Source organism: Pogona vitticeps, chromosome 8, assembly GCF_051106095.1.
Source record: "Pogona vitticeps strain Pit_001003342236 chromosome 8, PviZW2.1, whole genome shotgun sequence".
Lineage (NCBI taxonomy): Eukaryota > Metazoa > Chordata > Lepidosauria > Squamata > Agamidae > Pogona > Pogona vitticeps.
This window is the reverse complement of record NC_135790.1, coordinates 4883415-4907350: the sequence shown is the minus strand read 5'-3', so window position 1 is coordinate 4907350 and position 23936 is coordinate 4883415. Positions and strand designations below refer to the sequence as shown.

At 44.4% G+C, this 23936-nt stretch overlaps 1 protein-coding gene and 1 long non-coding RNA gene across 3 annotated transcripts in view; one reads left to right on the top strand and one right to left on the bottom strand.

Annotated features, from left to right (window-relative positions):
* SORBS3 (sorbin and SH3 domain containing 3) overlaps positions 1-23936 on the bottom strand; it is a 58997-nt gene that overhangs the window by 6507 nt on the left and 28554 nt on the right. For both annotated transcript variants that reach the window (XM_078379664.1, XM_072979161.2), the window contains exons 5-17: positions 22228-22466; positions 21170-21233; positions 19294-19332; positions 17713-17800; positions 14632-14728; positions 14151-14210; positions 12046-12132; positions 10263-10330; positions 5982-6127; positions 5152-5237; positions 3983-4029; positions 2679-2793; positions 1168-1293 (exon numbers count right to left, since the gene is read on the bottom strand). In XM_078379664.1, coding sequence (XP_078235790.1) covers positions 1168-1293; positions 2679-2793; positions 3983-4029; positions 5152-5237; positions 5982-6127; positions 10263-10330; positions 12046-12132; positions 14151-14210; positions 14632-14728; positions 17713-17800; positions 19294-19332; positions 21170-21233; positions 22228-22466 — 1262 coding nt within the window. The remainder of the gene's footprint in view (positions 1-1167; positions 1294-2678; positions 2794-3982; positions 4030-5151; positions 5238-5981; positions 6128-10262; positions 10331-12045; positions 12133-14150; positions 14211-14631; positions 14729-17712; positions 17801-19293; positions 19333-21169; positions 21234-22227; positions 22467-23936) is intronic.
* On the top strand, positions 9450-11359 carry LOC140701896 (uncharacterized). Its single transcript, XR_012080892.2, has 2 exons — positions 9450-9754; positions 11013-11359. It is a non-coding gene; the product is annotated as an uncharacterized LOC140701896 (long non-coding RNA).

Here is a 23936-nt window from a genome sequence, read left to right as displayed (position 1 = left end):
TCAGTGTGAAACAGGAAATGTCTATTCCAATGTCTTGTCTTGAAGCATTTTGCCAGTGTGCATTATGTCACACGCGTCACACCAGTGGGTACAACTACTAGGATTTTGGCCACCTTATTACTTTGGTTATAATGCTCTTGTTAAAAAACAAAGGTGTTGTTTGTGAGAGGCAACGATGTTACTTGTAAATCTTTGTTTCCAACGTCTGCACACACCAGAACTGCTGCTATCGCAGTGTTTTATAATGCCTTACCACAAATTTGATTCTCCATCACCCAAATAATAATAAAAAAGCACAACTAAACATCTGACCTTCACATTGCCTGAAACAGCAGTCAGCTGTAATAATTAATTTGGAAAAACAAATAAACACCAGCCTACTCAGAAGACCATATTTCATGATGTTCCTTGTTGGGAGACTTCCACTATCAACCTATCAGTATTCTTTTCTTTTCTAAAAACACTAAGTTTCTAGTTCTCATTGACTGTAAGACTCTGAAGGAGGGGGGGGGACAGGCAGCATCTAACGATTCCAATTCCTGGCAGCTCCTGCCCCCTTCCCTCTCTCCTATTTTCCCACTAATACCTCCACACAAGCCACTTAAGACAGCTCTCTTTTCCTTTCACTGCTCTTTGTAAAATACCACTAAATAAGCAACACAACGTAAAGTTCAGAGTAAAGCAAATAAACTGAGCTAACTTTCTGCTCATGTAAGCAAAACTGCCTGAATGTTATTTGCCTAATTTATCTTTATCATATAACATTTAGGTTTCTTTGATGCAAAGATTTCCTGGGGACAGCCCCAAACAAAGCTGACTTTACTATTAGACAAGTATGAGGGCAGGCTGCCTACGGCATCAGATTTGGGAGCTACCATCAAAGAAGCAATAAACTGTCCATCATTTGGTTTGTTGCATTCATTTTTTTTTTTCTTTATCACCATCGGACCCTGCCATTTGACTCAGGCACTAAACATCGTTGGCTGCTCAGTTTATATGAAAGCGAGGCAGACAACCCAACATCTGTTACCGAAAAATAAGCTGGCCCGGAGCCCTGGCCGCAGGAGGAGCAAACTCTGAAGTCCTGGACTCTATCCTGTGCTGGAATTAATTTCTGTGCCAATTAATTGAGCGTCACAGCCTTTTGTTTCAAATTTTCTTGGGTACCTTCCGAAATGACAGCTCCACCGGCAGGTCTCCTTTGAAGTTGTATTGAGCCACAGCATCTCCATATTCCAGGATGTGGATGATGGGGGACTTGATGGGTTTGGGGATCTCGGTTGGAGGCAAGATCTGTTTTTTTTTTTGAGGGGGGACAAAAACAGTCAGAAACATGCCAAGATGAGATATAGCTTTATACTGGGCCATGGGATTCTTCTACATCCCACTTGTGGAAAATTATTTGGGGGTTGTGGTCATATATATATATCTCATGATAAACCAGTTGACCTGGCTGGGCAAAGGCCCAGTCTGCTCAAAAAGGACTGCTTTTCCTCCCTCCCTCCTCTTCTTTCAGTTTCTCCAAAGCTATGCATGAACTGTGCCAGACACCGTTCTGAGACAGTCACAGGAATAATGGAAATGAACTCGTACTAGCTCAGAGTATATCTCCAGGGAATCCATGATTTGATCTGATTGGCAGTCATTTGCCTTCCAGGGTATCAGCCAAACCCTTCCTTCTTAATTCTTCACCTGAGTCTTTCAACTGGAGGTGCTGCAATCTTCTCTGTACAAAGCACAGGTTCTACCACCAAACTCTGGTCCCTTCGTCGTTACATATATTAACATTTAAATTAATTTTAGACTATATAAAACTTGGGGAAGGGGCCTGTTTTTTGCTCATCATCATCATCATTAACGTCTTCTGCCATCAAGTTGATCTGGACATATGATTACCCTTTGCTGGATTTTCTAGTTACAGGGTACTCAGAAGTAGTTAACCGTTCCCTTCTTTTTTTGGGGGGGTGTCCTGGGGACTGTACAGCTTTCCCAAGGCTACACAGGCTGGTTCTTCTCAGGGGAGACACAGTGGGGAAGCAAACTCCCAGCCTCTGGCTGGGTACCTAACTTGCTGAGCGATCCAGCCAGCTGTAAGACTGCATAAATCACTGCAAGCAGAAGTGGCAGGTCACACATGGTCTATAGTCCACTGCACCCCCAGCACATTTCTGTGGACTCAAAATCACCCTTTGGCTGCACTGAAAAAAAGGGAAGGGAAGGGAAGGGAAGGGAAGGGAAGGAAAGGATGTCAGGTAGGGCATAATGTGTCCCAAGGAGGGTCCAAATTGGTCCCTGGAGCTGTTAAAGTTGCCTGCCACGATATACTCCCAAAGTGATTAATACTCAGCAACCATGTTGACTCGTGTTAGTGTCTACAAATTTGCAACTGTTCTGTTCAAAAACAACTCCAAATGCCATTTGCCTGAGAGAGCAGTTAGCAGAATATTGAGCCCAAAATACTAAAATAGAGAACTTCGTTTTATCAAATCGAAATCTTGTCTCAAGAATCTGTAGTCCTTCCTGCTAACTCTGACTTCAGCTAAAAACTGGTGGGGGTTAGAGGATGTGATCCAATCCTCCAAGAATCTGGGTCACATCCTCTCTCTTTCCCATACTAAGTAAAAATGTCACTAAATCTGCAGATATGGCAGGGTCTTAGAATACTAAGACAAGCTTACCTCTACGTAGTTGGCAGGGAAAATGCCCACCCTGCCGTGATGTTCTCCTTCCAGCCAGTTTCTGTCCACTTCCTTGTGGATGTAAACAATGTCACCTTTCTGCAGTGTCAGCTCTCTAAAAAGTCAAAGGACAAGACCATCAAAGTTGCGCAGCGGACGCCTTTGCAAAAAGCAATAATGTGTTTTGTTTCTTAAAAGTCACTTTTGCAGTTGGACAGATCTCAAAGTTGCTGACTGAGCGCCATTATCAAAGAGGCCAGGACGACCAAAAATAGAACATTTGTCATGGATACAACTGCATTTTAACAGAGCAAAAAATTTCAAACTGTGTTCCAGGAAATCCTCCGCAGGGGGACTTTCAGTGTGTTCTAGGACACATTCTCCGAACGAAAGACTGTATTTAAAAGGCCTGGCCAATGCCTCACATGAGCAGAGTCTGTTTCCTACCGCTTGCTTCAAAATTCTCTAGAACCCCCATGGGAAAGCAGGCAGGGCAGGGAGAGGGAGGAAAAGTCCGGTAACATATTCACAGAGGCTCCTTGCTGGACAAGCCAACAGAGAGAACATTTCTTGCAACTACACATTTTATTTACTTCATTGTGCAGGCTTTCAATAACTTCAGTGCAGATTTTGGCAAACCTGAACATCGGAATGAGGCACATGTCACATACACACCATAACAGTCTTTTTAGCCCCCTGCTGGGCTCTGTGCAGAAAGGCTAACCTGACACAGCACCAACTCTGTACAAGGAAGGGTACAAGGCATAGATCTGGAGGTGAACCAACAAAACGTGGAAGACTCACCTTACAGCTCTGAATCAACCAGCAGACACAAACCAAATCTCTCTCTCTCTCTCTCTCTCTCTCTCTCTCTCTTTCAAATACTTTCTCAAGGAAGTATTCATAGAATATTTTGCTTCCTTCTTTCCCCAACTACAGTGAAATCATAGTGCACATCACTAAAGAAAAACAACTGCACGTAACTTGATCTCCTCATAATTGCCTTTTGTTCCACCCTCCCTCCTTTCCTTTTGTCTCTCGATTGTTAGATATAGGTAGAAAGGTTAGATAAAGGCACAACAGGTAAGGTCCTGTTGTGGCTGTTTTCCTAAGTTATTCTGTAAAGCACCCTAGGTCAACGATGTTCCGCTAATCAACAACAACTTCTAACCAGCTAACCAACCTTCAACCAACTTCTGCACAACTAACTGTCTCATAACTAGCTACTTTCTGACCTCCAAAACCAAAATCCTAGGAAAACATTGTATCATACACATTAAAAGCTCTTAACGATTGTTACTTACTTTGGAGATTCTGCCTGGAAGTCAAATTTGAGGCGAGCAGCTTTCATCTGGAAGGAAGGGAAAAATGGAATTTAAAAAAAGATATGAAATTAAGGTATCTAGCAGAGAGCCGCTGTGTTTTAAAAAGAAACCTGGGCACCTTGCCAGCCCGGAACAAAGACGGAAAGGAAAAACAAGAAACTAAACAAATAATGACAGAACTGAAAATATTTGGCCTTCAAAAAATGCTTCAAGTCAACAAAGTCCCACTGAGCCATCAGCGACTCTTAGCTAAGAAGGGAAACTGAATTCATAAGAACAAGAATAAACATTCTAAGGACCCTTTTGCAAATTCTTCCCTTACCTTTAGCTTTGTTCATCCCACTCTTTACATACAGATATACATTGTCAGCAATGGTTGATACTGACTGACCAAATTTCTGCACAAATCTGCAGTTCTCCCTTCCAGTAAGGAAACAATTCTGTCTATGTTAGGTACAAGAGAAGTTTATTCTGCTCCGGTCATTCACAACAACCAGTTATGTGTTGTTCTTAAAATAAAATCTGCTCTGCTGGTATCTCATCAAGTTAAAACAAGTTAATGATTTGTTAGCCTAAAGCAACTGTTTATATGAAAATGGCCTGTTACCTGGCTCACAACAGCAAAATATGCTGAAAGGCAAAATGTTGAGAACCCATACTGAGAATTAAGAGATAGCCTAAATTAGTTTTCTAAATAAATCTCCTGCTTCTGTGTTTGATCCGAGTGGAGATTCCCTTCATTCTCTTTTATCCACAAAGACAGATATACCTGCACTCAGAATGATGTTATAACTATTCAAATCTGTCTTTAAAGCAGGTGATGCAGAAACTTTGGCCCTTAACATGTTGATGAACAATTATTCCCATCATGCTTCCATTTGAATCACAGATTGTGCTGGAGGTGGCTGATCGGAAATGTTATTCAACCATGTCTAGAGGGCTCCCCAGTCCTACCCTAAAACATTCAGGGAACTGTAATTTGGAAAGGGTTTTCTGTTATGGGTCCTGAGAGGCACTGCCTTGGTAAAGAGAATGTCCTTCGGGTTTCGTAGGACAGGGATTGAGCTGTAAGCCATTTTAAGACAGTGCAACACAACAAGAGTGAAAGTCCTTCTGTCACTCCCCTCTTGGAAGAAGCTACGTCTCACCTTCTTCTCGTCTTTTTTGGGGGGACTATCCAGGAGGATTTCTGTAGAATCAAGGAACGGGCTCTGCCCAACATGCCTCAAAGGATCTGTGTGGAAAAGAAAATGAAAAAAAAATAGTGAGGGAAAGACAATCTCCACTGGGAAGGAAGATCAGCAGCGGAAGGAGTTAAATGGGAAAACAGAATCAAAGCTTGGAAAGTTACTTTTAAAAGAGTAAATACAATGGCTTGCTGAAGCTCCAATCATCAAAATCCAGTAATTCTTTGGGACTACTTCTCTACAGAGCTACTCCTTCCATTAAGACCTAGGCCTGTCAGGAAGCACTGGGGCAGTTTCGTTTTTTTAATATATATATATATATATTTACAGCAGGAAACACATGCCTCAGAAGCCTCCCACATAGTCCCTGTTCCAGGTGAGTGAAATACAGGTGTCTGTAGATGTCTGTCCATGCCTGGGGATTTTTTTTTCTTTTTGAGAATTCTGAGAGTCGGAATGAAAAACCAAAAGGCAAATGGCACACCCTCTAGTCTGCACTCATATAGCTTGTTTTGTTTACACCCGTTCTGCCTCCTCATCCCATGGGGCTGTACCAGTCTGAATAAGGAGCTAGCTGTTTTAGAAGATGCATCTGTCTTTCTCAGTCAAGGCTAGCAAAAGATGTATCCTAATGTTTGAAAGCTATCTTAATGCTTAAACTCTGTCCTCTCAGGCCAAGAAGAGTGAGAGAACCGAGCATCCCTCATATAACTAGAGCAACTTGCATCGGTCCCTCTGAAGTTTCACATCTTCACCCAAGCCAGCGGTTAAAGTGTCAGGCCCAGCCGTACCATTCTGGGGCGGAGAGCTGCTCCAGTTGTTCCTGATGATGCCTGGACTTCCTTTCTCCATTTTAGGGCTGGCCAGTCCGTGGCACTGGGCTACGGCCAAGCTTTGACCTGTAGAAGGATGGGTGCTGTGATTCGGCAGCAGGTTCCTAGACCAGAGAAAAAGGCAGTACTTTAAGATTAGAGGATGTTCAGCCTAGTGTACGGGAATGTTAGAATGGGAAATGAGATGCCAGTGATTCAATGGGAGCTTTTGAGTGCATCACCATATATCTCAGTTGGCACTGAGGGAGTCCATCTCCAAGTATATACCTGCCTATCAAGATATGCTGAGAAGGTCCTCCTTTGTGTCACACTATTAGGAAAAATATATTAAGTAAAGACATGGGAAAGGGTCTTCTCTGCTGTGGCGCCCCTGAATTATGGAACGCTCTACCCCGGAGGGCAAGGAGGGAGAGGATAGTGTGATATACATTACAACTAGAGATGGGTGTGGTTCATTTAAGCAGCCTAACAACTGATCCATGGTTCATTGCACCATCGCCTCCAGTGGGCCCCCACTTGGAGGGAGGGCCTGGAGGAGGCAAGGCAGGGTGCTGCCTTTGAGTAGGTGCCCATCGGAGTGGGCAAGGCGCTCAACCGCAGATCAGCTGTTCAGCAAATGAATGAACCATGCTGAACTGCCAAACTGACAGGTCGTGCCCATCTATAATTACAGTGCTGTCTCGCTAGACAGTTACCCTGCATGACAGTTTTTTCACTAGACATTGACTTTTTGCAATCGCTATAGCGATTCGCAAAACAGTGATTCCTATGGGGGAATTTCGCTGGACAATGTTTGGTCCCTGCTTCGCAAACCAATTTTCACTAGACGACGATTTTGACAGCTCCCTCCGCGCTCACAAAACAGGTGTTTTTGGGACCTAAGCTTCGCAAGACAGTGATTTAAACAGCTGATAGGCGGTTCACAAAGCGGCTTTTCTATGGCCGATCTTCGCTAGACAACGACGATCCTTCCCCATTGGAACGCATTAAACAGGTTTCAATGCGTTCCAATGGGGAAATGCTTTTCGCTAGACAATGATTTCGCTAAACAGCGATTTCAGTGGAACAGATTATCATCGTCTAGCGAGGCACCACTGTATAATGTGATATCTGTTTTGCGGATGGAAGATCCCCAAATAAAAGCTGGTGTGCGCATCCAAGATACTGTTCTATGCTTCTGGTTCAGCCAGGTCTCTAATTATTTGCACCAACATGTTGGATGGCCTTGCAAAGCTGCTTTTAAAGACAAGATACCGTGCGCAGCCATCAACAGTTTTGGGAAGGTGGGGAAAGAGAGAGCAGCTTTCAATGGGAGAATCATGGCAAGGGAGCAAGGATTAACCCATGCATGACCGTCCTGAACCAGTTCCCCCTCCCGTCACATTCCACACTCACAGAAGCACTGAGAACCTACTCGAGGCACACACACATCAGGGACAACACCGACTCTCTACACATTCCACACAGAGAATCCACCCCACCCCACTCAAGGCCCACAAAATCTTATCACAGCTCTTTCAGACAGAAAGAGAAAGCATATCCGACAGCCAGGGAGGGGCAGAGCACAGTTTTCCAGATGTTGTGGGACTAGACCTCCCAGTCTTTCTCACTGTTGGCTCAGTAGCCCACGGCTGACAAGAGCTTCAGCCTAACAACATCTGGAAGAGCACACTTTCCTTGCCCTACAGCAAAAGCATGCTGTTGGAACATGATGGAGAGATTAATCCGTCAAAACAGCAAGCTTCCCACCAGAGAGCAAAACTGTACATCCCTGAAGTCTTCCACAACCAACGTATGTGTTGCTTGACATCCACTAGCTTTCAATCTGGTTTGTAAAAGCGAGCTGTTTTCTTGCCTCTCTGATTTCTATGCCTACAACTCTTCCTTGTGAAAATAAGGAGAAGAGGGATGTCTTCGTCAGAGGCAGAGAAGAGGAGGCCTAGACCTCCAGGTTTTTTTCCTTCTCTCCCTCCCTCCTTCTAGCATCTGCTCCCTGCTTCCCCATGTGGGTGGTGGGCCTGTCCGTAACCGCCCCCCTCCCCGCCCAGGGCCTCTAGAGCTGTCTTGGCAAGCAGAGGCCAAGTTCAACAGGAAGGACTCAGCCAGCAACAACAACGAAAAACCCTAGCAAGCCATAGTTATTTGCTGATGTTTAGTGGTTTTTAATTTTTAAAGAGACAGCTTCTCCTCTCAGGCAAGGACAGGGAAGAGAAAGGAAAGTGAGAAGGGCCGGGCTGAGGGCCATGGTAGTAGACAGGAGACCTAAGGAGAGGCACCTCCTGGCTATTGGAGGGGCCAAGTCAAAGATGTTGAGGGTCCCTGAGAAGGAAATGTAAGATATTTTTCTCTCAGCTACTCTCACCAAACTGTGATTTAGCCTCATCACAAAAAACATGTGGTATATAATACTTCTGGTGGAGTCAAGTGGATCTTCATTCAGAAAATGAAAAGGGAGGAAAGGCTGGTGTCTGTCTGTCTGTCTGTCTGTCTCTCTCTCTCTCTATGTGTGTGTGTGGTGTCTGTGTGTGGTTACATAAGAGAACTTTCCAGTGAATTATTCCCCTTCTTAATCAGCAAAGGGCAATGAAGTTCTCCACCTTAGCTGCCAGAAATGCCTCCGGCACCTCTTGGCAAAACTGCAGATTCTGCTCATGTCAAGCTCATGGGATGGTTTTGTAATGGGGAGAACAGGTCATGGGATTAACCTGGAGGGAGCCAGCCGTCTCTTTTCATTTTTGACCCATCAAACCCTTTAAAAGTGTGTGCCAGAGCTTTGGACTCTGAATTTTAACACAAATGTCCAGGTTGGCTCCAGAATTTTTACAGTCTCCAGGGAAGGTACCCTCATGAAACTCCCTTATTCTGGAACAGGCAGGTAGGCAGGCTAAGAATTCTCCTTTTGCAAATTCTTGGGAACTCTGTGCAAAATGCTGTTGGTGCTACTGGGCCAGAACTAGCACTTGGCCCACTGTGACAGTTGCCCTCGGAACCACAATGGTCACAACACAAGTCTGTTGAGACTTCCTGATGCCGATACGGGAATTATTGTGTGTTCTTTGTCATCATGATAGCAACCCTAAAAGGCTTTCAAGGTTATGTAAGATTTTTAAGGAGTGGTTTTATCAGTTACACAGACACACACACACACACCCAACACACCAGACATGACTATCCACATCTGAGTAGAAATTCAAAACCAGGTCTCCTGTCCTAGCCCATCATTCTATCCACTACACTACACCACACTGAGGACCTTAAAAATAATATGTTTCCTCCCCCCACACACACACAAATAATAAGTGATTCCAATGCAATATTCTTTACATCCACATTCTCTTGTTGTTGTAGATGGGATTCCTTAACTTTTAGCCAGAGGCAGCTATTAATATCTGAGTATCTGAATCAATGTCAGGAGGGCCCATGATGTGGCACATTGCATTAAGCACCACCTCCTTCCTCCACATCCACAAAGCCGAAGAGGGGGGGCCCCCCGGCAACTGATGGTTCCTTGACAGTCCAAGCGATCCTAGTCTTATCTGGCTTCTTTTCCTCCAGGAGCAGGATGTGTACCAGCGTTTGGAGGGTTTCCCATAAGGGCATCAAAAATGGCTTGGCCAAGGAATGGGTGACCTAACATTCCATGAAAGTGGGCACAGCCAGATCCTTCAGGGGAAACGCTTGTGGAATGCAGTCGGTCATGCCCTGCTATTCACTTCCACCATCCAGCAAAGGTAAGCTGCTTTTAACCATGGAGGCTTCATTTGGGGATGGCCTTGGAAAGCGGCAAGCCCCCCCCACACACACATAACGGCAAGATGAGTTGAAGCTGTGATTGCAGCTTAAAACTCTTTCTCTTCTCTTCTTAACACGCTCGCTCTGAGAGCATGTGAAATCAATTTTTGCACGCCTGGGTGGAGTGGAATCCAAAAAACCCTCTACCCTGGTTCTTAATGCCAAAGCGCCTCCTCCTCCTCCTCCTTCCACCAACTTTCGGATCTTGGAAACCCTCCGAACCCCCCACCCCACCCTACCCTACCCCCAAAAAAGCCCCCCCCCCAAAGCCACTCCCCTCTCCGTCCCTCCAACTTTCTCCCCGCTCAAGCGGCGGATCCACCCCAGATGCTTCGGGGATGACGCCACCCGTCGCCAGCCAGCCGAGGTGTGGCAGCTGGCCGGGCACCGCCGCGCCCGCCCCGTACCCCGCTCTCTCGAGCCCCCGCGCCCGCACCGCATACTCACCGGCGCGCCGCGAAGCCCGGCGGCGGAGCAGTGGGGCCGGCGGAGGCAGCAGGCGAGGAGGAAGAGCCCTGGGGAGGGAGGGAGGAAGAGAGAAGGAGACGGAGCTGGGCCGGCCCGAGAGCGAGCGGCGGCGCCCGTCCCGCGCGCAGAAGAGCCGGCGGCCGCCCCGGGAGTTGGCCGGCAGGACGCGAAGGGCGGGCGGGCGGGCGGGCGGGGGGGGGGAGAGAGAGAGGCCGGCCGGGCGCCCCGAGAGGAGCCGGCGGAGGCGGGCGGGACACGGCTGGGTCCTAAAGGCCAACCTGTCTCGGGCAAAGAGGCAGAGGGCGGGGTAGGAGGGGAGTTGGTGGCTCTTGGGGACTACACCTCCCATAGCCCCCCAACCGCCGCCTGGATTTTAGGAGCCCTCCGTCCTGGAGAGGCGCATCACACAGGCGGCGCCCTAAGAACCCAGGAGCGCCCGGCGCCTGGGTCACCATCGCACTTTGGGCGGAGACGGGATATATGCTCCCCCCTCTTCCATTAAAACATCCTTAACGCCCCTTGGATAGCTAAAAACAAAATCGTTTTGTTTTTGTTTTTAAGTCATACCATTCTAAAGTTAAACTTTCCAAGAGATTTCTTTGCCTTTTTATTTCTATTACTTATTATTTTCAGTAATAATTATTTTTGACTAATAATAATTATGAGTCTAGCTTTCTTCCCCTCCTCCCCCTGCGGTATCACCTTTTTTGTTTGTTTATTTTTATTCAGGATATCCGTGTGGAAGGAACGGTCACTCTCGAATTGGCCTTCTCAGCCACACTAGGTGCTGTTCCAAGACCTCCATACAGAGCACGTTACCCTAGTCTCTCCAGACTGAAGGATGCCTACTTACTTTTATTCAGGATATTTATACCATGATATAAATAATACATTTATATAATTTTATTTATATTCTATTCACAATATTTGTGCCTAGTCCTCCCGTAAAGGGGAAAACTGGTGATTATATCACTATATCTTATTAAGGATAATTGTGTTTTGAAAAATAATATTTTAATTGTTAATGCAATATTATTACTTGCAGATACAATCAACATAAAAATACTGATCACACACATTTAATGCTACTTATGAATATAGCTAGAATGTCAATCGAAGTGGTCCTAATCAAATTTATAGATAAATCTGGTCTTGAAAATATTCCATCACATTACAAACAGTCCCTCCCCCCCCCCTTTTGTAAGCCATGCTGGGAATCTGTTGAATGATGGGGCAATAAATCATAACCATATTTTTTTTTCAAAAAAATCTCACCTCCCTGAAGAGAGACAGGGTATAAATCATTTTTCCGATGGTATAATTACACCCACAGGCTGGACTTGGGAGTCTAGACCAGAAGACAGACTCGGGGCAAAAATGCACAGAATTATACCATAAATAACTCTCACCAGTACCCTGGTTCAGTATTTATGCACACCCAGAGAGATCTCCAGTTGCAGATGCTACCCTAGAGGAATGGATGAAGTGCCGGTCACTTGTGCTGGACCAGCCCTTTGTCAGACTGGTGTGGCAGAAGGCTCTGGACACTCAATTATTCAACAAGAGACTGGCCATTTCAACTCATTTGTTTTCAACCAGCAGTCTTATGTACCCATACTTTATATGCCAGCAGACATTTTCTCCCAGGTAACTCAAATAGCAGGTGTTTCCTTCCAGGTAATTTGAATGAGGTTTAGTACCTGACCCAAGTCAAAATTACTACACTGTGATGAACATTGCAAAGGGCAGCTATTGAGTTTACCTTGCGGGCAAGTTGCCGTCTCTCAATGGCTTTAATGTCCTTGTCCAACTCTTCACTGAGTTCTTGTAGCTCCTTCTCCAGCAACTCCTGGTAGAGAAATGTGCAGTTTAGTGGTCGAGCATATCAATCCAGAGGTGGCTGGCCCAGTTAGGCAACAAAGCTGTTAGAATAAGTCAAGGGAGAATGAAAATAAGGTAGCAATGTGCCCACTACATAGACATGCCAGGAAAAGGTTCCCGTCTGTGATAGCAGGGTATGAGGCTTCTTCAGGCTAAAGGGGGCTGTGCAATCAACCAGAAATTGCACACACAGAAGTCCCACTGACCGTGTGGGTCAGCCTATCAAATCAACAGTGCAAAATGCAGAAATACAGATGGATGGTTTCGAAAGCAAGGCCTTGTTTTTCCCACACAGAGAGAGAGAGAGAGAGAAAGCCTGCCTCTCAGTTCAGTGTGTGGATGGGCATTTGCATGACAAAATAATCCTTCATCAATATGTATACTGTTCCCTTATAGTCTGATTCCTACCAGAGGCTGAAATTTTTATTTTTTTAGGCTACAATTCCCAAAATCCCCCAGCTAACATATCAGCAGTGGGATTCTGGGAAGTGCACTCCAAAAAAAATGGGGAGGATCATTTGCAAGCTCTGGTACCTACACACAGAAAACTACTGTGTCTGAGAGAAAGCTACAGGCTTGAATCCTCCCTGACATTCTAGTGTTCTCTATGTGAGGCACTTTATTCACCAGTATGAAGAATTTTTCAGTACTGTAGGCTTCCAATAATGCAAGCTGAAGCATGACCAGTCAAGACCTCAGCAAGAACTAGCAACACAAAGATACTTTAAAATGAGGTGCAAATGTCTGTCATATGAGAAGAATCATGGATAGAACTTCTTCAATCAAATACTATACTAAAGGGAAGAAATATCTGGGGTTCCCCCCCCCCAGTTTAGTTTAGTTTTAAGTGGAGATTGACACATCTTTCTTGAGAATGGTAGAATTTTGTTTTGTTTTTGCAGATGATGAGGTTCATCTAACGGAGTAACTGTGAATTTATCAGAAGCTATGTGGGGTGAGGGACCATGATTCTCCTGTAGAGCAGCAAACATCTTTAAAATACTGTGTAGCACATCTTGCAATCATGCCTGCCCTGTGGTGGGACTGGCTTTAGAATTCTTTCAAAAAAGAAGGCTTGGCGCTAATTGCCTTATTGACACTAAATGAAACCCTTTTCACTTTTCCAAGCCTTTTATCTTTGAGAGTTCAGTCTGAAGTTTATCTGAATTGGTTGCCACCATTCGCTTTACACACTTGTGCCAAAGTTTAGTGAGAATGCTGGGCGTGGAGTTTGGCTTCCCGAGAATCTCCACTTTTATGACAAAAAAACAAAAGGTCTAATTCTTGTGGTTGCAACAATATATGAATAATACCTGCTGAAATCTCAAAGGCCAAGGAGTCCTGATGGGCCCAGTGTAGATTTTTGCCCCTTCTCGTGTTAGCAGAAATCACAGAGGAGAGAGGAGCCTACAAGATCATTTTATAAAAACTGTAGGATGCATTATGTGGAACGCAGTAAGTCAGGCACTAGTTGCTTCATTTGTGCAATGTGTATCGGTCACAAAGACAAGTTTTCTGTCTATGGAATGTGAACTGTTTGAGCATAGACGTTCAAGGTTTTACTCTTATTATGCAAGAGAAGTGATACTGAGCAGAGGACAAAAGAAACACCTGGATACATGGGATGCATTTGGGACTAGAGCACCACCTTGGCCTCTGAATTCTGACTGAATTTCTTGGCAGTGCTTCTACAGCATGGGGGGGGTATGAGAGGGAGAGACCATCATCAAGGCGGAGGAGGAGGAGGAGGAGGGGAGAGGAAATAACAAAGAATCCTGCTCCATGGAAGCCAGTAAACACAGCTGCAACCCAGCCTATTTGGGAGAAACCTGCAGGGAGGGTCTCCAACAGTGCATCATCCCCGCCTGCTTGCTCTTTCAGTCTCCATACTGGCTCCCCCTACACGTCCCCCCCCCAACCCCAAGGAAGTTTACAGCATATGCTTGGCTAGAACCCAGTCCTAACTTTGTGGCCACAGGTACTCACCTCAATGGGCGGGGAGGGCCGCTGTCGTTGCACTGGAGACACGATGACGGGCTTCTCCGGCTGCAAAGGAGGGCAAAATAAAAATCAGGACAGAGTCTGCTGTATTCGGAAACAAGCGGTGGGGATGTGGGCAGGATTTCCCCACCGCAGAAAGTGATTCTCCATATGGTGTTGTTAAGTATTGTTCCACGTCCGTATTTTTTCTTATGTTCCATTTGAGCACAATGAGCTTGTGCAGCACAGATGCACAATTGTTCTGAGGAGGTACGGCCAAAGTGCGTGCAGGGTTACAGCCACGGCTCCCCGCTGCACCTCGCTCGCCATGCTGGCTGAGAGATCCTGGGGGCTGCAGTCTTTACAAGTCATTTTTCAAGGCTCAGGCACTGACAGCAGAGATGAATTTGGACCAGACACAGCCCGGGCCTGTTTATCAGACCAGTCGACAAACACTACACAACCACAGCCAGGGAAAGCTGCATACCGAGTGGAGATCGTCAAGGATGGACGATTTCCCAGGTTCATAATCGAAAATGCTCCTAGGCTCTGTGTTTGCAGAATCCGGTGCTTCCCAATTTTTCCTGCAAGGGAAAGAGAAGGGAAGGGCTTTGTGAGGTCTGTTGTCCTCCACTCTTTGCCCCCAGCCACCTTGAATTTGCAATGTAGGGATTTTTTCACACAACAGAAAGATTCCTGTGGAGAGCTCTCCTTATATGCTTTTGCACCCTTTGTCTCCTCCAGGTATTGCCTCCCAGGGCGCATGGTTCACAAATCCCAGTCACTTGATAACTGGGGACGGAACTGAGCTTGTTAAAGGTTAAAACACTGTGGTGGGAGCTTCCGTATCAACTCAGATATGATGGGTTCAAACTGCACAGCTGAGAGTTCTTAAAAGAAAGCGTGTGAAATGGATGTCAAGGCCACACTGGTTGATTATGGTTCCAACTCTGCTTTCATGCACTACATCTCCCCCTAGTGTCATAACCGGGAACTGAAACAGGCATACATTCAACAGGGCAAGTTGGTATTTCCCAGCATTTTGTTTTTAATAAGCCAACACGTGAAATGTATGATTACTCTGTTCAATAGCAGCATTGAACAGGATGAGAACTGTGGTTCAGTGGAGGGGTGTATTAGCCACTTGCTCCCTTACTGTGCTCCCAGTTAAAGTACCACCCCTTACGGTATTTGCCCTGGGAGGGGAAGGTACTCTTAGCATCTATAGCAGCTGAGAATCAGGACTACAAATATAGAAGGAGTCTCTCTCTGTGTGTGTGTATTCTTGCTCCACTTTTGTACGTTGCAGTCCCCACTCTGGTCAGCTGTGCTTGTACACAACAGCTTTAAAAAATTGCACAAGATACCTGAAATATGTTTCACATACTGTTTTGTTTGACATTCCAAACTCCTCTTAAGTTACAGCAGGGAGACCGCACCCAAACAGGAGAAAGGCAGTACCTCTGGCTCTTAGCTCTCACTTGCAAACCTGCTCCTCCCCTAGTTATTGCCACGGAAAGCTTAGAGGAGACACCTGACAGGAAGCTGGGATTTTAGTATTGCCCTGAAAGTAAACAACAAAGGGCAGAACTACTACAAGCCTGGATTTTGTTTTCTTTTAATTTTTTTTTAAGGGAAGTGGGAATCCCAAGCTGTTCTAACATAATGTCAGCATTGCCCAGTGAAATTCAGTGGGTAACCTTAGGCCAGCCATGTGCTCGCTCTCTCTCTCTCTCTCTCTCTGGCTGATCTGCCTTATAGGGTTATTGTAAAATGTGATGGATAAAAGTATTATAAGCTGCCTTGAACCCACTGATGGGAAGACAGGAGATAAAAGTGCTATGGTAGTTTTTAATTGGGAGAACACTCCTTCAGCCTTCAGGAGCTGATAACTTGCCAACTTGCTCTGAAGACAGGAAGGGCCAAAGTATCTCTCTGAAATTCACAGATATATCCCTCTGAAATAGCCCATCGTTAGAGCTGAAATCTCTTTGGTGTTGCAGAGATGTGACCGAAGGCAGACTTTCACATTTGAGAAACCACTAGCAAGCAAAGCCCATATTGAGGTCCTAGATAGCAATCACAAGATCAAGCAAGTTAGTTTGCTTTCTGCAATTTAGGAATTCTCTTTTCTAATGATCTACTGTCTGTATCTGTAACATATCGTCCAGCTCTCTGTATATCATTACCACAAGGGCTATGGTGAATAGAAAAGTTTGTAAGACTTTTAAAAGTTTTGTTGTTGTCCTACTTGTCATGTCTCCAGACTGTTTATAAATCTTAGGTAAAGGTGAAGGTTCCCCTTGACATTTAGTCCAGTCATGCCTGACTCTAGGGCACGGTGCTCATCCCCATTTCCAAGCCATAGAGCTAGCATTTTGTCCAAAGACAGTTTCTGTGGTCACGTGGCCAGCAGGACTAGACACGGAATGCCATTACCTTCCCACCGAGGTGGTACCTATTTATCTACTCGCATTTTTACATGCTTTCGAACTGCTAGGTTGGCAGGAGCTGGGACAAGCGACGGGAGCTCACTCCATCATGTGGATTTGATCTTAGGGCTGCTGGTCTTCTGACCCTGCAGCACAGAGAGTTTCTGCGGTTCAACCCGTAGCACCATCACATCCCTTCTAAATCTTAGAAGATTACAAAACATAACTATTAAAACAACCACATACGGCTTATTGATGACACCTTCCAAATAATGCTTAATGTTGTCGTCCTTAGAGAAACCCATGATCTTCAATATTAGCAAATCCTTCATTCTCAAGAAACTGTAACTTAGTTCACAATATACCAGGCACCCTATTATAATGACCCTAAAACTGTTCTGAGTGTTTTTCAAAGCTGTTTGTTCAGTGCTAAGTCTTCATATCTCTCTTTTCCCTGAATTCAACATACTCCACAATCAGTGTTAAGATGATCTAATGGTTACCCACATGTGGAAATACTGGTCTAGTTCCATAATGTATACATTATTAAATAGTTCACCTGCCCTCCTTTTTGGTAATATCCAGAAGTGTTAGATATATACGGCCAACCGCCATTAGCAGAGGTGCCATGCTGAACCAAAGAAAATCTTTAGGAAGCACACAGCACAGCCTTTTAACTTTTTAGATAATTTTGTGAGCTTGTGGCCATACCAAGGAAGGCATGTGCGAAGAGAGCTTTCAATAATGTCTAACACCCAGAATATATCTGTGATTCCAGCGTATAACCTTTGCTTCTTCCAAAGCATTCTAGCAACTAGTTTGGCGATACTGCTTCATTTCTTAGTTCTCCTCAAAGATCAATAGTACAGTTTTGGGGGATGTGGAAGGGCCTTCGGATGAACACTAGGAAGGAAGTTCCACTTAAGAAAACAGGATTGGTTTCTGTAGTGTAAAGGGCTTTGTTTATGCTTGCAGCATAGATACACTCTAGAAAAGTATGCCTTTTCACTCGGTCTAATTTCCTCCATCTTTCCCAAGATGGTTTTGCCTTTTCCCTCTACCCTGGACTGCCCGTTACTGCCACCATCCTCTGCAAGAGATACTCTGGCATCTCCCTCATGCCTCATGCTACTCACCAGTCCAAGCCATTCTGTTGGCCAAAGGGACTGTTTGATGCCAAGGGCGAAGGCTGGCTCTTCTTTAAGAATCCTGGAGGCCTAAGATCTGAAAGAGCAAAAACGATCACTTTTTTTGTGAGGCAGCCAGAGTTTTTCAAGTGGTTGCCCTGCTCAGAAACCCAGTGTGTGTATCTAATTCTCTGTGTTTCCTCTGCTAGGCCTCTCTTTCCTCAGAAACCCAAAGCACAAAACGCAAAAGCATCTCGCACACACATTTCATACATCTTTCCAGGTGTGTTACAGACATTGAGACAAGAATTGACAGACAAAAGAGTTGGAGGTTGTTCGTGATTTTGTGTACCTCGTCTCAACAATCTCTTGATGTCGAGCTGGATAAATGCATTGGCAAAGCAGCCAACATGTTCTCTAGACTCACCAAGAGAGTATGGCTTAGTAAGAAGCTGACAGCATATATCAAGAACCAGGTCTATAGAGCCTGTACTATAGCCTGAGCACACTCCTGTACTGCAGTGAGTCCTGGACCCTTTGTGTACGACATGAGAGGAAGCTGAACACATTCCATATGCATTGTCTCTGATGTATTTTTGGTATCACCTGGCAGGGCAACGTTCCAAATAGAGTAGTCCTAGTACAAGCTGGAATTTTTAGCATGTCTACATTACTGAAACAGCAACATCTACATTGGCTCGGGCATGTTGTGAGAATGGCTGACAGTCGGAATACAAAAGATCTCCTGTATGGAGAATTAGTGGAGGGAAATCGCCCCAGAGGGAGACCACAGCTGCAATACAAGGATCTCTGCAAGCGGGATCTGAAGGCCTTAGGAATGGACCTTAACAGATAGGAAACCTTGACATCTGAGCATTCAGCCTGGAGGCAGGCGGTGTATCATGGCCTCTCCCATTTTGAAGAGTCACTTGTTCAGAAGGGCGAGGCAAAGAAGCATTCCCTAAACCAGCAAAACCAGGGAGCTGGACAGGGGACAGATTGTATTTGTCTTCAGTGTGGAAGGGATGGTCACTCTCAAATTGGCCTTCTCAGCCACACTAGATGCTGTTCCAAGGCCTCTATTCAGAGTACATTACCATAGACTCTTGAGACTGAAGGTCTACTACTACAGACTAATTCATAAATTGCTCCTTCTGGATCGAAGAATGTTAGACTGAACCAAATACACCTCAGAGGCTGATTCTGTGAAAAATATCACAATGATTGGGTTCTGCCCACCTGCTCGTGGACATTAGAAAACCATCCCAATATTATGGCACTGAAAAAGCTCCCATAGGGCTTGGGGGAAAAACCTTAAGAGTATTCTTTCTCTACGGCAATGTTGTCACTTGCTGTCTATATTCTGTGTTTGTTCTGACAAGACTTCAGGGCTTCTGTGGAATAGAGGTAAGGAAGAGAGCCCTAAGCACGAAAGTGATGCCAAGGGGCATCCACACACTTTTGTTTTCATTTGGTATCAACTCCAAGCCCATAAGTAAATGCTTGTATTGTGATCATCATCGCAATGCCCGCCCTCCCACAACAACTGGCACCTGGAATGCACATTCAAAAGCAGAAACACATTCCTACCTCTGGACTTGTAGGCAAAGTCCCAATCCAGTTCTGGTTCTGAAAGAGAAAGAGATGCTTAGCTCCAGGTCTGAGGGCATTTGGGGCAAAATTATTCCTCCATCTGTGGAGTCTAATGAGCTTATTTGGCTTCTGCAGTAGTGGTCTCAGCTGTGCTTGGCAGCCATTTCCTCTCTCACACTGCAGCAACGCTGCTAAAAGTTGGGGATAACCTCACTATTGTTGTTTTTGTTGTTGACTGCTGGCTGGGGATATTGCTGGAGCGAAAAACAGGCAGTAGATCCAGCTGTCTGATGCTGTTCAGAGCACTATGCCAGGAAAAAGAAATTAAGAGCACTTAGGGCAGGCTCCAGGAGCAAGAGCTGTCAGTCGGCCAAGGCAAGGACAAGCCCAAGGCCATATAAGATTTCTACTCAAACTGCAGCACGTTGACCAAACATTAGCAAGAGAAGAAGGTCAGCCTAGAACATGGGGATGTCCAGGACAAAGGAACTGGATCCTCTGGAATTATTTTATACACCAGACAGGATAGAGAGAATGCACAGAAGGGTTTGAAAGGAAATTTGTATAGACTAATTTATGGTGCACACACCTCACACTGAAAGGCAACTGGGAAAAAAAAACAACTTTAAAACAGATGATAGATCCTATTCACCTAGCATTGATACATCTGGAGTGGTAAAAAAATTATTTCACTTCATTTTGATTAAATTTGTTATGTTCTTCAGAAAATGGATAGATAGATTCAAGTTCTAATGATTGTTTACTCTGGTTCTCTGGAAAAAGCAGAGCAGAATTACCTTCTTCCCACAAAAAGCAAAGGAAATTGTGTTGATTCATAAGGAAACAAAATTCAAATCCATCGTTGGACAATACCTTTATGAGAACTATTCCCAAAATCCCAGGTTTGTCAAAGCATCTGGGGGCGAGGATAGGCCAAATGGGTAAGGGTCATTGTGAGTCCTTCTCTGAAACGAGTCATCATCCTAAAAGTGGCAATTGTGAGACCCTTCTTTGAAAACCAATATTATGCCATTGGGGAAGATACTGGAGGTTTGGATGGCATCTCTAAGGGCTTTTCCATGATGTGGATTGTCTAGATCTGCTTTAATCTGGTTTTAAGACTGATTGTGAGAGAAATACTGCCTTGGTCATCTCGGTGGACAATCTGTGATGGAAACCATACAACTCCTTTATTCACACATTGAGGGAGTTTGTTTTTATTTGTACTGTAATATCATCAAAGCAGGCTAGTAATTATAATAAACAAACAAACAAGCAGGCGTTCAAGTTCTCTGTTCTGCTCGATGCTAAGCAAAGGAATTATTTATTTGGCTGAAGAAAAATGGCTGATTTCCAGTGGAAGCCAGAGGGGGTCTGCATTTACACATAACTTTAAAATGAAGCATGTAAGGGGATTGAAGACTTAATAGGATTAAGCTCTACAAATTTCAGATAGCAGGTTTCAGGTGGAAGCTTGGACAAAGCAAGTAAATGTATACAAAATCCATAAATTTTCCAGATCTGTCTCCAGATCCCCATATTATAATTGGAGGATTTAGTTTATGTAAAGCTACCAGGAATGTTCACGACTGACCCCCAAAATTGCAGTTGCTCTCACAGCATGTATTTTCCAAGTCCCAGAACAGGTTACGATCAGCAGCATTAAAAAAACAAAAACAAACCCACAATGAGATGTTTTAACCACTAGAGGCTGCTCAATAGCTGTACGGGATTGTGCCTGATAGAGAGACACTTTTTCAAGGATTAGTTATTATGGAAAAAATCACACAGCCATGTTGATGTTGGTTGTGGGATTCTGGGAGCCGTGATCAGAAAGAATACTGTATATATTTATTATATAAAGGGACAGTACCAGGAAGTTTGCTGTGGATCTGCTGGAACATGCTACGATACCAGTCTCGTGGGCTGTCCACACTCTGGAATATAAATCAGACAGGAAAGTCACTAACAAGGACAGAGAGAATTGAGGGAAGGCATACGTAAGATCAGCATGAGACTGATGGGCTAGAAAGAACATTGCATCTATATAAACTTCTTTAATCTTCACCTGACATTTGAATTTTAACAAAATTATAAATAACAGTGTTTCCTTCCAGAATATAATGGAATAAGATTGTGACTTCATTTATATACAGTATATCTCACAGCTTGCTCTGCTCTTGCTTTTGCAACTTATTACATTTGGAGGCTGTGTTTGACACCAGCGAGAACTTCCACATTGACACACCCAAAGCATCTATGAAATGAATTCCAAAATCTCTTCCATTGGCCTGTTGCAGTTTGCAAGCTGGGAATCAAAACAATATGCATCCCCTCCTACTTTCTCCTTCCCTCTTCAGTGCAAATTCCTCCTTTCTGCCTTTATTGGCCCTTAGTTCACAATATGCATCTGCAATGGTAGCCAGATCCTGGATATGAAGGACACAAAGGCTAGCTGTTCCTATGCCTTGTATTATTGCAGATATAATACTAAGTCTCTGCTTAAGATCAACAAAGAGATAGTAAATCTGTGTTAGAGAGTGGAGGGAAGCTGAAGGAGGGACATGCAGCCTCAACATTGGTTTCTAATTTGCAAACCACCAATTGCACTAACGAAGCATGCTTTTACATCAGACCAATATGTTTGCCTCTCTCTTTTTCCACAAGACTACTTCAAGAACTATTTATTTGAGACAGAATGTGCCAGGCTTTACAGATGTTTTCTTGCAGGCAGGCTCATAGAAACCATCACTCTTATCCTCAGCTTTAGGTTTTTTTTTTCAGTACAGCATTTGGAAAACTTTTGGAATTTCACGGAAGTGTAGAGCCAGCCCAGTGTTCCACGGCTTGAGACAAGACCCAAAAGCTGGCTAGTTCCAGACAACTTGGCTACAGATTCTCTGTCTACATGCATTTGTTCCAGAGACTTACCGATCGCGAAGCTATGGGCATCCCAGACTCATCCACTGGCCCAATTCCATCATACTTCAGCCAGCGTTTTTCCTTCCTCCTGCCATCTTTTGTCCAAGTAGCTGACCAGCCTGGCCCTGGCTCTGCGGTGCCATTCACAGCTGGGTTAATGGATAAACCAGCCTGGGAAGGAACAGGTGCTGCTTGAGATTTCAGGGGTCTGCTTTCTTTAGCAGGCCAAGTTGGGTACCAGTTATTTGCTGCAAAGAGACATGAACAGTGAAGGAAGAAGTAGGCAAAGCCCTAGTTGTTATTAAGGTAAGAGCAGTCAGGCCATCATCGAGAAAACCTACGGTTTACCAGCTCTGCATCTTTTCTCTTTTTTTGTGATAGGTGATACATCAACAACTTCTGATGATGTAAGCTGCCTCTTTATGCTGATTGTTCTTAGCTTTAAATATTGTATTTTGATTATGTAAATGACTGTTATATGCTCATTGCTTTCATCTTGAAATACTGTCTTTCAAAGATGTAAGCTGCCTTGTGTCCTTTTTAAGGAGAAAGGTAGGGTAAAAATATTTTAAATAAACAGTAAATAAACATGTAGGGGCAGTGGTATACCTCTAATTAGGAAATGCTGAGGATAAATAAAAGCCATTACTTCTATACACTTGATTATTTTTATCTTTTCCCCATCTTGAACAATATTACTCTATTTTATTATATCACTTTTATGCCATTTTTTATTGTTAGCTGCCCAGAGTAGACTTGGGTCTAAATGGGTGGGATATAAATTTAATCAATCAATCAATCAATCAATCAATCAATCAATCAACCAGTCAATATATCCTGCTTGCAAGTTTTCCCCAACAATATCACTGACTGTGGTAGGAAATTTGGAGGGCTCCAAGATATTTTTTGTAAAATCATAGAATTATTGAGTTGGAAGGGGCCTTTAAGGCAGGAATTGATTCCAAATCAAAGCAGATCTGAAATATGGTTGTCCAATTTCCCCTTAAATGGCTCAAGTGTTGGAGTGCTCACCACTTCCTGAGGTCATGGGGTTCCACTGTCATACTGCTCTGACAGTTAAGATGTTCTTCCTGATAGTTAGCGTACATTTGGCTTCTTGTCGCTTGAGCCAATGATTACATATCTCTCTGGGATTATCGAGAACAGATCCTGCCCCTCCTCTCTATGGCTACCTCTTAAGTAGTTGAAGAGTTCTATCCTATCTCCCTTCTGGACTACAGCCCCTATAATTTCTGACGACTGCACATGTTGGCCAAGTGTCATGGGATCAAAACACCAAGAGGACATCAGCCTCAAGATTCGAAGCAAGCCCTAAAAATTCTTCAGTGCCTCTAAAACAAGGCATTCAGCTCTGTGATTCACATTAGTTCAGTGCTGAGATAATAATGCAATCCAGCCAAAACAGGTAGTCCTGAGGATTGCATATTGTTCTCTGTGCAATACACAAACCTCCATGGCTTACTTTTGTAAAAAGCACATGCTAAAATAAATCTGTTAGTCCTGAAGGCAACACAAGACTCTTCTTTTGTTAGCTCACTTTTCTTCCCCCCTACCAGAGCTGCCCTCTGCTTTGACAAAAACCAAGGGGCTCTTTCCCGTCATCTCTGACGATAAATAGGAGCCCAGACAGACAGCTGAACTTGTTGGCTTCAGCTTTAATCAGATACAAAGGCTGAAGCAAATGGCCAAGAGGAAGA